The 17,978-nt window shown below is 41.8% G+C and overlaps 1 protein-coding gene across 1 annotated transcript; it reads right to left on the reverse strand.

Annotated features, from left to right (window-relative positions):
• Window positions 1-229: 229 nt before the first annotated feature.
• On the reverse strand, window positions 230-9,669 carry TAGAP (T cell activation RhoGTPase activating protein). The gene is made up of 10 exons (XM_065401881.1): window positions 9,590-9,669; window positions 9,029-9,113; window positions 8,872-8,925; window positions 8,120-8,186; window positions 6,609-6,778; window positions 5,272-5,433; window positions 4,677-4,786; window positions 3,730-3,925; window positions 2,864-2,981; window positions 230-1,524 (listed from the first exon to the last, which is right to left on the reverse strand). The coding sequence occupies exons 2-10, from the start codon at window positions 9,053-9,055 to the stop codon at window positions 230-232; spliced, it is 2,199 nt and encodes a 732-aa protein (XP_065257953.1). The 5' UTR covers window positions 9,056-9,113; window positions 9,590-9,669.
• Window positions 9,670-17,978: the final 8,309 nt, after the last annotated feature.

Here is a 17,978-nt window from a genome sequence, read left to right on the forward strand (position 1 = left end):
GTAATATATTATGTGCAGTATATACACTTTTTTACATTATAATGCACCACACACACCCAGTGCTGGAAAAACATGATACATTAGGCTGACACCCAGTTTCAGAAAAGCTTTATGCAAAAGAAGTGTTCACGCCAAGCTAGCTTAATCTTGGTCCTTTTAAAGCAAAATGTTGTGGACGATATTTTGCAAGACAACTATTTGTACATTGTGTTGAGAATGGACAGTCTATTTAAACATAGGATTCCTTAGCATATTTGAGCTGGTCAACCTCAAAGAGTGGCTGACTGCATCGTCGTGTCAGATACTCTTGTTTGTTCTTTTGATAGGACTCAGACATAGTCCTGAGACGATAAACTCGAGGGGTTACAGGTAAACTTGCACGGGAATTTATTCCAATGTCAATGGTTTCAGTTTGTATCTGAGAATCATTTACCACAAAAAGTCTGTCAGAGGGTAGATCCTTCTGATACGTATCTGTTGTAACCTCTCTATTGCTGAGACCTGGATGAGGAGGCAAAGAGTCTTGATTTGACACAGTTGCTCTCATATTCTGAATTGTTAAGGTACTGTATGAAGGGACCTTAGCAGCCAGGCAGTTTTTAGTAGCCTCTTCATACGATGGTGGTTTGCCAGGATTTTTCTGGTCCACTTCTCTAAATACCTCATCAGCTGACCTGAAACGAGACCTTGGTTGATATACCACAGATAATGGTTTGCCATTGTTGGTACAGTGTTCCTGGACTATTCTGCCTGAAAACTGATTTTCTTTCTTTGAGTCCTTCTTGAAGCTGTTTCTTTGAAAGCCCATAGCTTTTCCAGGCTCCCAACTTTGAGTTTTTGTTAGCACTTTCTTGCGGGTTGCAAAAGAAAATGACATGGAGTGCTTTTTGATCTCTCTGATGGGTGTATCACTTTCATCAGCAGTCTTGGTGGAAAAGGACTGGGGTCTGGTTACGAAGTTTCTCTTGGGACTGGAAGGAGAAACTAATGGTGAGCTGGTAAAGACAGAGCAGTCAGAATTGGATAAGGAGCTATCCAAGGAACAGTTGGAGGATGTTTTGGGTAATGAGCCACTTGATAATTCTGATGGCAAGTTGGTTTTCACACTTAGGTTTAGTGGCTTTTTAGTCCTATAGTGACCTCCAGGAAAAAATTCCCCTGGCAGGCGCTTTTCCAGTTCTTGACCTTGCAACCTCAGCTGTTCCTGCTGGATGGTGAAGTTATCCTCACTTTTGGTTAGCTTCTGGCTACTTATCTTGCCGTCAAGGCAGTCCTGCAAGGACATGTCTGGCTCAGAGAATCTCCTATCCAGTGTGCTTATGGAGTTTTTAAAAACGGTTAGTGAAGAGGCAAGGGGGGGGAGGTCCTGTGGTTTTTGGCATCGTGGGTCTCTACTTCTCAGGCTACTGGTTTTCCCTTTGGCCTTCTGGAGCAGCTTGATTTGAGAAATGCTGGAGCTGCATTCAGCCTCGGGATCAGTGCTGTCGTAGGCAGAGTCATTTTGCTGAGTGGGAGATAACAGTTCTGTGGGAGAGGAAGAAATTGTCAGTACATTACATGCCAAGCTTGAAAATTAACCTGAAAAACTACCTGAAAATAACCATTATTGATGTGCTGATCTCCATTTATTCATAGTTATGGTGCCAGATCCTCAGCTGATGTAAACTGACTTCAGTGGAACTACAGCAATTTATACCAATTGAGAATCTGACCCATGTAGTTCAGTCGAACACCTCAAGAGTTCTTATCTGACAAATTCACTAAATTCAGGTATATACCCAACTAACTGTAGCATAATATTTTTAGGAGGGCTAAAGAGGGAGAAAGGAAGGTAAACAATTTTACGAATGGGGATAGAAGAAAACAAGTAGAAAAGAAAAAACAGCTATGAGCAACCACTGTATTCTATAGCTTCCCAATCGGGCACATTTGTTTCAATGTTCATAGTTCTTTTTAGGAACAATCTTCTTAACCATTTATATCAAAAAGGATAGTGGGTCTCCTTAAAATCCATGGGGTTGAACTGCGGTTTTAACTTAGTTTAGGGTAGGGGCTGGCGTAGGGCAGCTGCTCTGACTGCCTTTGTAAAGGGACAGCATATACTCTCCCAACACTGGGCCAGCACTTCTGCAAGAGGTTGGGACATGGTTATGGAACCATCCCCTCCTTGAGGGTTTCTAGAGCTGCCAATAATGAGACCTAAAGTCCCTGCACTCAGGGAGCACACAGATCTGGGATTGTGCTTGGCACCTGTCAAAGGATTCATAGTGGGAAAAGGTCCTTATTCCCTCTTACATACCTGCCCAGGGGCAGGAACAATCTGGCCCATACTGTACAACTTTCAGCCCTTGGATGTGACTCCATTGGCAGCTACACGTATACAGAGGGTGACATTTGGACCTCATGAAGTTCCACTAAGAGGACATTTAATGATCATTATGGACTCATCACCGTGAGGTGCTGAGTGCCCTCAATTCCTACCGACTTCAATGGGAGCTGAGGGCACTCAGCACCTTGCAGCATAGAGTCCTATGAGAGGCTATGAATATTATGATTTTATAAACTGTATGAGCAGCTGATGTTTGGCATTGGGAATGAGTCTAGCCTTGTGGGATATTGTCATTTTAAGTGACTTCTTTAGCATGTAGAGCATGGTCCAATAAAATAACATTGTCAGTTTGTGTCTGGCACCCAGAAAACCTCTGTACTTTCAGTAAAATTTTAATACATTTTAAGATAAACGTGCTTCAATAACTTGATAGACCAGATACCATACATAAATATATACAGGGATATTATTTATCCAAATGTGGAGTGGGTCCAATACACCCAATATGTAAAATACATCAACACATCATAGTACCTGTGGAGCTGTCGGTGTGTTCCAGTGAATCATCAGCTGATGGACTGAAGAGCAAAGATATATCCTCCCCAAATACTTCAAAGTAGTTATCAATGAGGAATTCCACTAATGTCTTAACCTGTGAAAATAAAATAAGTATTTTTGTGTGTGTTAAACTAAGCATTTGAACTGGCAGTTTCATAACTGGCACTGGTTTTGTTCTTATTTTGCAGTTTAAGATCTATGTTAACGAATTTATTTTAACCGAAGGGGTACAAAGAACATAGTGTATAGTATATAATAATCTTTCATAATACGGTACAGTACTTTTGCATATAATACTGCAGCAGCTGGGTAGCTGCTACAACATTAGGGTAAGCCACTCCTTTATAAAGAGTTCCATATATCAGACAGCAAGGTATCTTTGAACAGAACCATGCTGAACGATGAAGGGCTTGCAGGAATGGATGGATCCTGTGAAAATGTTAGCCTCATGCTACATAATGGGCCACCTTGGAACAGGAGTCCTGGACCTATGGATATGTGGATCTGCTCAGAAGACTTACACTATTCTTCAATTGAGAGTTATGTGTGTGTGTATACCTAGATATATAGATATACACACGCACTGTATATTTTATTGATATATGTGTTCAGTACATTTGTATTCAGGAGCTGGAAATATGAGTAGCGTGTACTCTATGCTAACTCGTTGTTTGTACAATGTAGATGATGAGACAAGGAGACTTGATGACCTGTTTCTGAATAGACCAGTGAAGGGTTGACCCAGAGATGGTTGGTAGTGGTGCCTCACTTAGCTTCTGAAGGCAAATAGTAATAGTAAGGGTCTGTTTAGGGGAGCAGCAGAGGGAGGAAGCCAAACTAACCTTGTCATTCATCTGTTTCTGGACTTCGAGTGGTAAGGTTTCAGCGTGCTTTGGAGTCAGCAGGTTTGGCCCAATGCAGATAGCAAGATTGCTGGAATCCATCCGGTTGACCTCAGAGGTTTTGCTGAGATGGTGAAGTACAAAGACCAAATGCTTGAGCAAGAGGAGATTTGGTCTTGGTAATTTGTCTGCAACCCTAAGAAACATGAAAAAATGCAAAATTAAGTAGGTGACAATGACCTCTTCTTTATCGGAACAAGTTTCAGTTTAGCTCCCATACACGACACTTCCTCTAAAAAGAGGAAAATGATTTTTTTAACTGTTTTACAAAACTATCATTCAAAAATCCCCAACAGCAGCTGACTGTGTGGCTAACCATAACGTCTGGACCGACAAGCAAGCGTTAGAATACTTTTAAAATAAATTAACAAACAATGTTAATAAATGATATGCAATCTAGAAATATCACTGGAGAGGTTCAATAATATTGATCTTTAACGCATCTAAAGTCATGTTATGTGATTTCATATAAGTCAGCTGTTAGTTATAATTTATATTTTTCTGTTTTTTTTCCCCCCACAAGAAGGAAATATTTTTTTTTGTTTTCCCAGGACCAGGTTCAAACCAATGGAAGCTTTTCCATTGACTTCAATGAGCTTTGGATGAGGCCTCAATTGACTGTCCACTGTTGATGTACAGCATTAATCACCAAAACATTGCAAGCCTGTTTGTTCATTATTCTGGAGGTCTTCTGTTTTTTAAATCTATCTCACATACATTAGGATAGTATTGTTACTAGAGAAATGCTGTTCTGCACCGTTTTCACTCCAAAATTAACCACTGGAGGAGTTGCACCAACTTTCTACAAATGACATGAGTGGAAATGTTTCCAGACAGGTCACTGGATTTGGATGCTCCATATCAATGGGACTGATTGCAAAACTTACTCTTTCAATCCTTCAATTCTGTCAGGATTGCTCTGCTTCTCCATCACTGTCATCCACTCGTCATAAAGTTCAGATGAGAGTAGCTTATCTGGGATATTTCGTAGGAAATCCTGCAATGAAGAGACCTTTGGTTTAGCATTTGGATAATACCATTTACCATGAAGTGAACATAAAGACGTTTCTTGCCTTTTGATTATTACCATGACTGACTCAGCACAATGCTAATCAATTTTAGCTATGTGGTATATGTACCTCATATATATACACACAACCATTTATGTACGTTGTATGAATATATACAAAACAGCATGAAGTGCTTCACAAAGGAAGATAAAATATAGTTATCCCCATTTTACAGAGGGGAAAACTGAGGCTATGAAGTGACTTGTCCAAGGTCACATAGGACCTGGAAGTCAGTGGGAGAAAAATAAAATAAGAAATGAAAAAGGTTATCAATTTTTTCTGAAGCTTAAAAAGTTTAGTCTAGCTTCACTTTGGTTTTAATTTTGGTTCCAGGTTAGGATCTGTTCTAGTTACTAATTTGCCCATTCCTGTTAGAAATTTACTCTCACAGCTAGGGGTCAGGGGCATTTACCTTAAAGACCACTGCTAACAGATGCACGGGTTTGCTTTCCAAGTCAACCTTTCCTCCTGAGTTCAGTTCTTCCTTCAACTCCTTGCGTGCTTTTTCATTGGCAGCTTTTCTGAATATTCCTTCAGTGAAAGGTCCTTTAAAGTACAGTGTAGTAAGGATATCCTATAGGAAACACACAAAGAGGAATGGAAGAATGGTAAGGAAGGCCATATAGAGCATAACTGTGTTATTAAAGATATAAGCATGTTTAACTGGGAGCCGCACTGTTCTTAAAGTGGGATATCATCTAGTGTTGGTTTGCAATAAATTACACTTTAAGGGCTTGACTTTTCTCTCACTTTAACTTTACATCAACTTCAGTGGAATTACTTCTGATTTCCAGCAGGAGATAAATTGGGCACTCATGTTTTTGTCCCCACTCCCATATTGAATGTCTAGTGAAGCTCATTTTGGAAAAAAAAATCCATTGCTTGAATGTGGGCCAAGTCCAGTTCTAAGCTTATCGTACCCTTGACAAGTGGCCTCGACACATGCTTCCTTTGCTGAGGAGGCATTTGTGTGGGCCAGAAGTTGTTTGCCCAAAAGCTGAGTGCTTTTGTCAGGGAAATATGTCATTCATAATGTCTTTATGCTTCTGAAATATTTTAAAGGTGAAGTGACTTCCTCAAGATCAAACATGCCAATGACATGATCAAGAAGGTAACTCACTTTTCCTGACTCCCAGATCAGTGCCCTTGCCAGTGGACCACACTTCTAACACAAGCTAGAGGGGCTGAACCCAACCCCCCACATCTGAAAACCCTCAAACTTTGGATTAGCATCTGAACTCTGCGACTAACCCCTTTTTCTATAGTGAATCAAGCCAAGCCTCTCCATCACCCTGAACTTCACAGCTTTTCAGCTGCTGCTTTTCTACTGATTTATGATGGTCTAATCCATGCAGTTTTTTGTATAGTCCCTTAGTCTGTAATCCTCACGTGTGTAATTCTCATTGAAGACAATGGGAGTTGAGGGATTGGGTTTTTCCAGAACAGAGGAAAATCCCCGTCTTGCTTAGTAGCACTATTATTTGCACATGAATATTAATACCAAGCTCTTATACAGAGATTTTCATTGGTAGGTCTCAAAACACTTTACAAATTGAGGTATCATTAGCCTCGTTTAACAGATGGGGAAACTGAGGCAGAGAGCTGAAGTGACATGCCTAAAGTCATCAGCAGACCCAGAAGCAGAGCTGAGGTATCTTGAATGCTAGTCTAGTGCCTTACCCACTTGGACATACTGCCCCTCATTAGACATAAGAAGTACTAAATGACTACTACTAGCTGTTTGCTTACCTGGATGGGTTTGGGGAGTGTGTCATCTTCACCACAGACAATTGACAGAGGCTGATCAAACAGAGAAGTCTTCAGATCAGATTCTAAATGTCCCGAGGACTCTGATATTGTAGAGTTCCATCGCAGCGCGAAGGGCCATGATATCACCTTCTTTCTTTTCTTATTACCATCTATTACAAGCAAAAGCAAAACAAAAAGGAAAGGAAAGTGAGTGTGAGAAAACTACTGTGGATATGATCTGGTATGCTCTGTGACAGAGGAAATAATATCCACAATACACATTAAAACAAGGATGCTAAGCTAAACAGAGCAAAGCTAAACTGAAAGACCGCTAAACTGTTACTAAGGAAACAAGTCCTTAAACTGTAACACTCTGACCATCCCTATAAAGAGAGCACCTTTCCTGTTTCTATGTCGTACTCGCTGTTTCCTCTTAGCATTAGACTTACAGCAGGAATGTACGCAGCCCAAGAACTGCTTTTGTGGTTGATTCAACAGTAGCGGATCTGCAGTTTGCAGTATTATGAATTTTCTTTCACTACATTATTTGACCCTGCTCAATGTCCCTCTTAGTGGGTTCATGGAAGTGGGGGCTCTTTCTTTCTTTCTTTCTTTCTTTCTTTCTTTCTTTCTCTTTCCAGCACCTTGCAACTCATTGATTACAAGCACATCCTTTCATATCTTGCACCTTGTGGATACCAGTGCTCCATGCCTCTCACAGATCACTCACTGGCCCTTTTTTCTGTTTGGGGGTGGGTGGCTCTGGCCATCTGCATATGTGTGTTGTCGCTGGCCCACTGGATGCAAGCTATGGATATATGCCATGGGATCTCAATTCTTGTGGCAACTAGTCTGGGTAGTAGGTAGGTCCAAATGGGCATGAATTCTGTGTCTATCTCCGTTTCAATGCCCTCTTTTTATGCTTCAGAAACTCAAATGCAGTGACTCAGTGGGTCAACACCTGCTTTAAGACTTTAAAGTTTTGTTCTAGCCAGCCACAAGGGGATGCCCTAGAACAGAGCACACATGCCTGGAGGATATCATCAACACTCCTAGCTTTCTGCTGTTTGAGGTTCCTAAATCTCCCATGATTGGATTTGAACCTGGATCTTAAACATGGTGGCATGTTGGGAACTTGAAGATTACAGTGTATTGAAGCTTATATTTTTCCCATAAAGCATAAATGGGAGTGTTTTCTAAACAAGTTGCCTTCTTTGCAGAAGTTGAATATCCCAACTCCAAAATGAAATGGAAAATTTGCTATGTGTGCTAGAGGTTAGCAGGACCTGCACCTGTGGCTCACTAAAGTCCTGATAATTAAGGGTTAAAAATAATAACAATGTCACATAATGTGATATTAACACACATAATATCAATTAACAACAAACTCTGTTTTCCTGCTTCCAGTAATAAATAAATAAATAAATAAATATATATATACCAACTTCAGTTTTGCAGAAATACCAGCTTTCAACACTTATGTAAGAGGAAAGTTTTTTTTCAAAACTCACCAATCAGATGGCAAAGCCCATCTTCACTGTCACACGACACCAACAAGTGGCATTTCTTGATATCGCCCTAAAATAAATGTTAATCAGTTATGAAGCAGACAAAGATAAAAAAACAACAGCCAACCACATCTGTATCTCAAAATCCTGTGATATGTTTCATATACAAAATGGAAAAATGTAGCATCACAGAATTAATTATTAAGTCTAGCAATTAAATGTAAGCTCTGTATATAGAACTATCCAGTCCTAATGTTTAAGTTGCTATTAGGAACATCGGAATTGCCAGACTGGGTCATACCCAAGCCTGACAGTGGCTAGCACCAGATGTTTCAGAGGAAGATGTAAGATCCCTGCAGTAGGCAGATGTGGGATAATCTGCCTTCCACATACCGGTAGATCTTATTCTGATCTCTAATAGTTAGAAATCTGCTTAAATCCTGAAACATTCCAAAATATTTTCATTAACTATTATGACTGGATATTCTTGATATCCTTCAAAATATCCAATCTCTTTTTGAATCTTGCTTAAACTAACTTTAAATATCATCACTGCTGCATATTTGCTCTTTAGATGTAATATCTAAACAAGGCACAAATTAAACACACAACAAGGTCTGGCTCCTCAGCTGGTGTAAATCAGCAAACTCCACTGACTTCAGCAGAATGATGCCGATTTACACCAGCTGAGGATCTGGCCAGGGCATCACACATGAACATACAATAGGAATTGGATGGAGTTAGAGATTGTTTACCTCTGACTGGCACTCAATCAAAGTCTCCATATTGCTGGCATTTAGAGGTTTTGGCTAAGAAAGAAAACAAATACAAAATGTGAGAAACTATTCCAACATTATTTGTAAAAATTAATGTTTTGTAAAGTAGATCCTTTGACTCATTAAACACACTTACAGCATTGCAGCTGCTTAACACCTTCATTAGGAATTTAGTTGATGGAACTTTAGTGATTCTGGTTCCCTTGGTTTCTTTTGTTTGCCTGTGCAGAATGAATGGACAAAGAAATAACGATTACCCACCATAACGTTTAACCATTCTTTTGTGCCTCCACTGCAAGCCAAAATATCATTTAAAATATATTTTGAAATAAGTCAATCTCTCTATCCTTAGCAAACTATAAAACATTATTATGGAAGTTGAAATTGTATCTGTAATGCATTTAGTACAACTACCATAGATATGCCTTCCTTTAAAAAAGAGCTTTTCACTTTCACTACATGCAAGGAGTAGATAATAAATGCTGAAAGCTAGACCATATAACAAAACTCTAATCTTACATCAGTGCTAATTTTCAAATCCGACACTAAACTCGCTCAGTCATCTACGCACACCAGCCACAATGGCAATGGGTGACCGCCTCCCCCAGCACATAATTTCTGCAGTCTAAATTTGTAGTATTACACTAACTTTAATATTCATTGGGTACCTTCATTTCATAGGCAGAACAGGGCTTACCAGAAGATGGTATCCAGCCAGAGTTCTTTTACCTCGAGCGAACTATAGAGAAAAGGAGAAACAGCATGACTCTCTCTGCTGCTACTAATCCTCTGCAGAGACAGAAGGAGACTAAACAGTTCTACCCCCACGTGTGCTGCATTATAAACGGAGAATAGGGGAAGGTGGAAATTCACAAACTGAGACAGGAAGAAGCATCATGGGGCAGGACAAGATTCTCTGACCGACACTTCAAAGTTCTAGCTTCCTCTTTCCTTTTAGGGCAGCTGCAGTGCTTTTATTTTTTTAAAACCTTGTAGCTGTTATGCATGGAAAAGAAGAGTCATCTGGCAGGTAAAGGTTCCATGTAACGTCACTGTCACCAGGTAGGATGTGTGAAAAGGATGATGCCGTGTAGGCAGGTTAAAATTAAGTTTTAAAGGGCAATTTGCACTGTTTAACACCCCCGTGCGAGTAGAATGCCATAGCTTTTGCAATTAAAAAGACACCATCGGTTTAAAGGTGACCCTACGTTTAGGGTTGTCAAGCTTTTCATGACACCTTAGACCAATAGACATGTTTCTATGCATTATTTTTTAAAAACTACAATGGAAACTGTTTTTAAACAAGTATCAGAGGGGTAGCCGTGTTAGTCTGGATCTGTAAAAAGCAACAGAGCGTCCTGTGGCACCTTTAAGACTAACAGATGTATTGGAGCATAAGCTTTCGTGGGTGAATGCCCACATGCATCCGACGAAGTGGGTATTCACCCACGAAAGCTTATGCTCCAATGCATCTGTTAGTCTTAAAGGTGCCACAGGACTCTCTGTTGTTTTTAAACAAGTGCAACAACAACCTTTGCAGCACTGGGCTAGTTCCTGAAAAATCAAAAAAAATGAAATTGACTAGAGAGTGACAACGAGTTTTTCATTGTCCCAGTGGAGTGCAGTTCAAAAGATAAATACACTGCATATAAAGTGAAAGGTGAATCTGAATTTTAAAGGCTTTTCCATTTTAAAAATCTAAGTTGTTAGTAGCAGTGGTAAGTAAATCTGTTTATTAAAAGTAAAACCAGTTGTCGAGATAATGCAAAGGGATTTGAATAAAACCGATGAAAAGTCAAGAAACTTGCAGTAAAAGCTCCCTGTGCCCTTCCTTAACAACAGCTTCTTGTAAGAAATAAATCTGAGTCTGACACTGACTTCTTTTGTGGCCTTGTAGAAGTCACTTCTCTGCCCCTGATTATCTGCAAAATGGGGATAGAATAAGAGACTCATAGGTCTAGAAGGGACCTCGAGAGGTCATGTAGTCCAGTTCCCTGCACTCATGGCAGGACTAAGTATTATCTAGATCATCCCTGACAGGTGGTAGCAATGCTCAGATATAGTGCTAGGGATGTTGTGAAGATTCAGTAATGTTTGCTAAATAAAGATGAAAGCTGCTACATAAGTGTGAAATATTATTAAGAAAGTAAAGGTTTAAATTTATTCCAGACAGGAAGAGAGAGGGGCCATTTTTCTCTCTTACTCATCAATGGCTCATACATCCATTTCAGTGGGTTTTTTTTTTACAAGTATTAGAATAGTGTACTGAACTCATAATCTGCACTTTCCTTTTCTTTAACTAGTAACTGGGCCAGGATACCTGTAGATCAGGGGTTCTCAAACTGGGGGTTATTATGTGGGGGTTGCGAGCTGTCAGCCTCCACCCCCAGACCCCGCTTCATCCACCAGCATTTTAATAGTGTTAAATATAAAAAAAAGTGTGTTTTTAATTTATGGGGGGTCACACTCAGAGGCTTGCTGTGTGAAAGGGGTCACCAATGCAAAAGTTGAAGAATGTCTGCTGTAGATTGTAATCTGATAAAAACGTTTAGACTTTGCTTTACATCTAATGCAAATTCCAGACTACTTGGTGCAGCACCTCGTATTTTTACCGGTTTTTCACAACAGTCCTGCAAGCTGTTCTGCATGGGTGGACCCTTTTCATGCATGGAATTGTCCTGAAGTCAATGGGGCTCCATGTCAGGGTAGGGATCTGCTCACAGAGAATAGGTTGCAAGATCAGGGCCCATCTTTGTCCAGTACCTGACCCCATGGGGTCCTGATACTGATTGGGGCCTTTGGGTGCTACCATAATAGAAACAATAATAGCAATTAAGCCATACAAAACCATTGCAAGGGAGGTAACTGCTAGTCATGTTATAAACAACAAAAGTGAATCACAGAGAGATTAAGATGCTGGCTCAAGGTCACTTAGGGTATGTTTACATTGCAAAAAGAAAAGACCTGTGGCAGTGAGTCTCACAGCCCAGGTCAACTGACTGAGGCTCACACTATACTGCTAAAAATAGTAGTTTAGGCATCTGAGTTCAGGCTGAGACTCATAGACTTTAAGGTCAGAAGGGGCCATCATGATCATCTCATCTGACCTCCTGCACATTGCAGGCCATAGAACCTCATCCACCCACTCCTGTAATAGACCCCTAACCTCCGGCTGAGTTACTGAAGTCCTCAGACCATGGTTTAAGGACTTCAAGTTACAGAGAATTCACCACTTACACTAGATTAAACCTGCAGGTGACCCATGCCCCATGCTACAGAGAAAGGCAAAAAACGCACAGGGTCCCTGCCAATCTGACCCAGGGGAAAAATTCCTTCCCGACCCCAAATATGGCAATCAGTTAGACCCTGAACATGTGGGCAAGACTCACCAGCCAGACACCTGGGAAAGAATTCTTTGTAGTAACTCTAGTGTCCTATCATCAGCTATTGAAGATATTTGCTGCTAGCAGTTACGGATCAGTTACATGCCATTGTAGGCAGTCCCACCATACCATCCCCTCCATAAACTTATCAAGCTCAGTCTTGAAGCCAGTTAGGTTGTTTGCCCCCACTGCTCCTCTGCTGTTCCAGATCTTCATTCCTTTGATGATTAAAAACCTTCGTCTAATTTCAAGCCTAAACTTGTTGATGGCCAGTTTATATCCATTTGTTCTTGTGTTCACATTGGTGCTTAACTTAACTCATCTCCTTCCCTGGTATTTATCCCTCTGATGTATTTATAGAGAGCAATCATATCTCCCCTCAGCCTTCTTTTAGAGAACCTCCCTCTCGTTGGGTTTCAGGGCCCAGGGTCCAGCACAAGCTCAAATGTCTGCACTGCTATTTTTAGTTATGTAGCGTGAGCTCCATGAGCCTGAGTTGGTTGACCTGGGCTCTGAGACTTACTGCTGGGGTCTTTTTTTGCAGTGTAGACTTACCCTTAGTGACTCATTGGCAGAGCTGAATTAGAACCCAGGACTTCTGGCTTCCAGTCCCTTGTTCTAAATCATTAAGGGTATGTCTACACAGCAAAAGCTGTACACAGGTTAGCCTACCCAAGCTAGCTTGAATCCTACTAGTGCAAGTAACGTAGCAGTGGAGACAGAGCAGTGCAGGCTTCAATACAGATAACACAACCCTGGCACAGTCTCTGGGTGTATGCTCAGCTCCCTAGCCTGCTTTGAAGCCCATGCTGTGCCGTCTTCACTGTTATTATTACCCACTCTAGCTGGATTCAAGCTAGTTCAGACAGGCTTACCTGTGCACAGCTTTTGCTGTGTAGACATCCTGCAAGCTGAAAAAGGGGACTAAAATGGCTCATGGATTGGAAATAGGCCCCAGGAATCTTTCATCTTTACTTAGGCAAAGTCACATCTGGTAGTGCCCAAAAGTTATTTGAAATGAATTGGTGGTCTCAGTTCAGTTCCTAGTGGGCAGATGTCTACAATACTAAACCCACCATCTTAGCCCATATTGAAAAATCCTATAGAACGTATTAGGGATGAAACTAATAGGGATCAAAAGCAATTATTCTAAAAACGTTAAATATTGATTAGTGATTTTTTTCTGTTTTTTTTTTTAAATCCTATGGGATTTTATAGCAGATAAATGATTCCCTATTAAATTTTAGGTATGCCTTACAATTTCTATGGAAACATTATTGTTCTCTATTCAGTGCATTTCCGTAACAATGACAGGCAGCGGCAGGACCCTTGCTGGCAGTCTCACCAGAATATCCAAGGACTGATGCTTTGGGACAGGGAGCATGCTCTTTTTAATCCATCTGTTAAGCACATTGGCACACTATTGGGTGTGGTATAAATATATTAATATGTAATAACAATGATTGAACAGGCATGATCAGAATAACTCTCTCCTCACTCAAAGTGGTCCCTCCAGGACAAGTTTCAGACACATAGACAGGCCAGTGTGGGGAAGTTTGACCTGTTCCATGGATAAATAAGGATGCTGGAACTGATCCTTGAATCCAGTGGTGGTTCAGTGTGCAGTGCTTTGCAGGACCAGGCAATTAGGTTACACACTACTGTAGGCAGACATATGCCATGGTGTAAGCCTTCTAATTTCCTAGAGGCAGTATTTCTCATGGGGACTGGTAGGTTGTTAGTACTTTCTCAGATCTTTAGTTAAGATACACTGCTACACCTCTCTATCTAACCACACTCCCTGTGTTAGCAGGCATCCTGTGTGTATGGCAGATCTGCTTTAGAAAATTATGGGCGTGGTTTGAGCAGTGGGTGTGTATAAAAATTAATCAATGTGGGTTCAGATTTAAAATCCCTAACTATATCCCTCAATTACCATCTGGTGTGTTTCACAAGCATTGAATTCATGCAGAAATAATGTAAAAGCAATGTGTTTCACTGTAAGCAAACCCACACCTTCTGAAGAGCACGCATCCCAGATAGGCATGTCTCTGTGTAGCTGGTATATTGTCACATACAATTCACAGGATGACATTCATGGAAAGACAGCATTCAATTGTGAAATCTCAGCTTCTGTTCAGCCCCACAGATTTCCCTCCTTCCCTTGAGATCAGAATAGTTGCTACTAGGGATGATATCTCAGGCAGCATCAGGTGGATGAAGAAAAGAGAGCCAGTAGGGTACGACCTTCCCTGGCAAGCAGCGGCTGTGGTAGTTTCACAGCTGGCTCAATGAGCGTGTGAAGAGTAACGCAGTACCAGCAATCAAAGCTGCTCTCACACATTAGAGGTAACAGATGCAGCCTAAAAAAATGCCCTATCCATGTGGAACGTTCCCAGGCTATCATAGAAAAGCACTCAAAGAACTAGCCCACTGGTTTTTCTGGTAAGTGAACAACTCCCTTCCCACCGCAGATATAGATCTAAATCTTGAAGGCCTTTGGCATGGTGTATGCACAGTATTTGTGCCAGTAAATCTATGTCGGTTAGGGGTGTGTGTTTTTGTTTGTTTGTTTTTTTACTGATATAGTTATACCATTACAACCCCTAGTGTCAGAAGTCCCAACAGTCCTGGGTTTCATGAGACTGTCCTGCTTTGACCCATAAAATCTGGTCCTGTTGAAACGGCTCCTGTCCTACAGGGCTGTCTGGGCTTGGATCCCTGCTCCCAGCACTGTGACCTGGCCTGTGGTGCACAGGCTCACAGCGCTGCTCAGGTTTGGCCCAGCCCCCCGACGGGGGATGGGTGGGGGGTGGCTGGGCCAAATTTGAATAAGCAGTGCTGCAACCCTGTGTGCCAGGGTCAGGTTGCAATGCCTGGAGCAGGGAGCCACGCCCAGCCAGTCCCATGGGACAGGAGCTGCTAGTGCAGGGTGGGCTTGCTTTGCAACCCCCCGGGCCTCCCATCCCTCAGGGGAAGGACCCACTTTAGCATATGCCTAGTATGGATGCAGTTATGCAGGTATAAAGGTGCCTTATATCGGCATAGCTTAATCTCCTTTCCATATGGAAATACTAGTACTAAGCACATTTATATCAGTATAACCATCTCCAGGGGGATGGGGGAAAATGGAGGGTTTATAAGGTGTATACTTTGTGTAGAGAAGGCCTGAGAGTTGGGACACAAGCTTTAAAGTGTATGACAAAGACTCTAAGGCCGTGTCTACACAACAAAGCGTATCTTGGCTTAGCTTTGTTGGCTCAATTGTGTCTACACTGGGGGTTTTGCTTGCATAGCTATGTCCCCCAGGGGTGTGAATTTTTCACAGTTCTAGCTGACACAGGTTTGCCAGCAGAACTCTGTAGTGTAGATCAGGCCTAAGTTTGGTGTGCAACGTGAAATAACAAAGGGGGAAGCTTGCAATGAGGCAAGATGAATGATTTTTAGTTTGGTGCTCACCTTAATTTTTTTCTGACTGCTTTCAGTGCTTCTTCCTCATTGTGTGCTGTGGTGAGCTCATGTGCCAAGGTGTGCTTCTCAGAGAAGTAAGAATGAAAAGACTGCATGTTCGTCCCCCGGCCAGTGCCTGTGGTACCTTTGTGAAGCCAGTTTTAAAGGACTTGAGTGACGGGCCTTCCAAATCATTTTAACCAAGTCAACTGTATGTCAACTTTTTATTTAGTTATTTATGTTAACGTTTTAAACCTTGACTTTGATCAGTGACGTCACCTTCCTGCAGTTCAAATGATTGCTAATCGCAGCTCATTGACGTGCCCCAGACTATGACAATAAGAGGGAGCATCATTTGGGGCAGGGGAGAGAGAGAACTCATAAACTAATAGTCAACAATAGAAGGTAGAAGAAAATAATCTGCTAAAGTTCCTTTCACGGAAATGTCTGTTTTTCTTCCCTTATCGAACCACAAATGGGAAAATCCCAGCTGTGGTTTGCTTCTGTTTGTTTCAATAGGACTTTCACAAATGCGCCATGTGATGGCTTTTACAAATCGTTCACGCAAACAAATCGTGAAACGTGCCTTTGTTCTGATGTCTTACTAATTGGAAGACAGCAGAGGTTTAGCTGTGACAAGCATACAACAGGATGCTACTGAAGGCGGTGTCTCTTTCAACCCCATATGTAATCTAGCAGAAAGAGCCAGGTTCTGCATCAATGCCTCTGAATGTTGAAAACTGGTTGTATTCCAGCTTTCTCTCAACTGGCCCAATTACTGTCTCCCTGGGGACAATGGAAACATTTACCAAAATAAGGGGCGCCATTACGCAAAAGCTAAGGACTGCTTGCTTTCTTTTCTTCGGGGGGTGAGGTGGGTGGGAAGGAAGAGACTGGACTGCGTGACCTGGCAGTAGATTCACACAGCACAATGCTAGTGTAGCTAATCGGGACAGGGCACACTCACACACACTTTCTTTAGCTCTAATCTTTTTCTGCTCTCTAGCACATATCAGAGATGAGTTTGGGGGTGTTCACATATGGAGCCTCGAGGCACAGAGTTTAAAGGCACACGGCACCACCAGATCTGATCACCTGTATATCACAGGCCACCAACACCACCCAGCACCCGCACACGAAACCCAACAACCAGAATTAAACCAAAATCTTACAGCCCACAGGAGACTAAACTGTTAGCACCACAGGGAGAGAATAGAAGGGACTGAGATGCACCAATGCCTGAAGCCCCCCACAATGTCAGGGAACTGATTGAGTGAGATATACCCAGATAACCCCGGCAAGTAACCCCCACTCCATGATGTAGAGGAAAGTGACAACTATCCAAGGGCCCTGCCAATCTGACCTGACTTTTTTGTCCTGCCCCCTTTGGTTCGGGCTCTTCTCTACCTGAAAAGATTCAGAACCAGCACCATTAACCCAGCCAACCCTTGCCACTGCTGAACTTCAACAGTCTGGATAAGTGGGGCTTGGATCTATACCAGCCTTGGTTTTGCACAAAATCCACCCTCGGTTTTTCAAAGCTCTACTTTACAGGTTTTAACCCTAATCAGATATCAAGATCAAACAGAACTATGGGCTCACCGCAATTCTCCACTGTTTCTCAATTGCACAGGAAGAGCGTATAAATAAAAAATAAGCTTCTAAACATGCCCGAGGTTTTCTGTTCCCTTCCAATGACCCCTTTCCTGTTTGCATTAATTTTGTAATATTACTTGCATTCACATTATCCTTTCAAGGTCAGTATTAGATCTAGACTAAACTGGCAGTTGCCTTTTATACCCACCTCTAGATTTTTGTCCTGGGACTTCCACCACCAGTAGGCTAGTCCCAAACTGCTCCTCTCAGGCTCTGGAAGTCCTGGCCGTGCAGTTCCCCATTCCAAAGGGTGTCATTATTCCCCTTCAGTTACGTGTAGTGGGTCCCTTGTGTCTCAGATGTGCTCTGGAATCGTTTGTCCCTTTGAACCAACACTACAGCCAGCATAAAGGATTCTGGGATGCATTTAGCAATTTAAGGTGCCCACCATTTGTCAGTGAGGAGACACAAGAGCACACTTATTAAAGAAGAAATAACAGATGGGTGATCAGATGAGCTAATAGGAGAAAAGGAGCAAATAACTATGTCTGGGCAGCCAAATCTCTTCTTCCCATAGGATGCCAACATACCTACGATTGGCTCCGAATGCTGTATATTGGTATCTGTTACAGCACCCAGCAGCAGAGGAATTGCGAC

Source organism: Emys orbicularis, chromosome 3 (assembly GCF_028017835.1).
Source record: "Emys orbicularis isolate rEmyOrb1 chromosome 3, rEmyOrb1.hap1, whole genome shotgun sequence".
In the NCBI taxonomy this organism is placed as follows: domain Eukaryota; kingdom Metazoa; phylum Chordata; order Testudines; family Emydidae; genus Emys; species Emys orbicularis.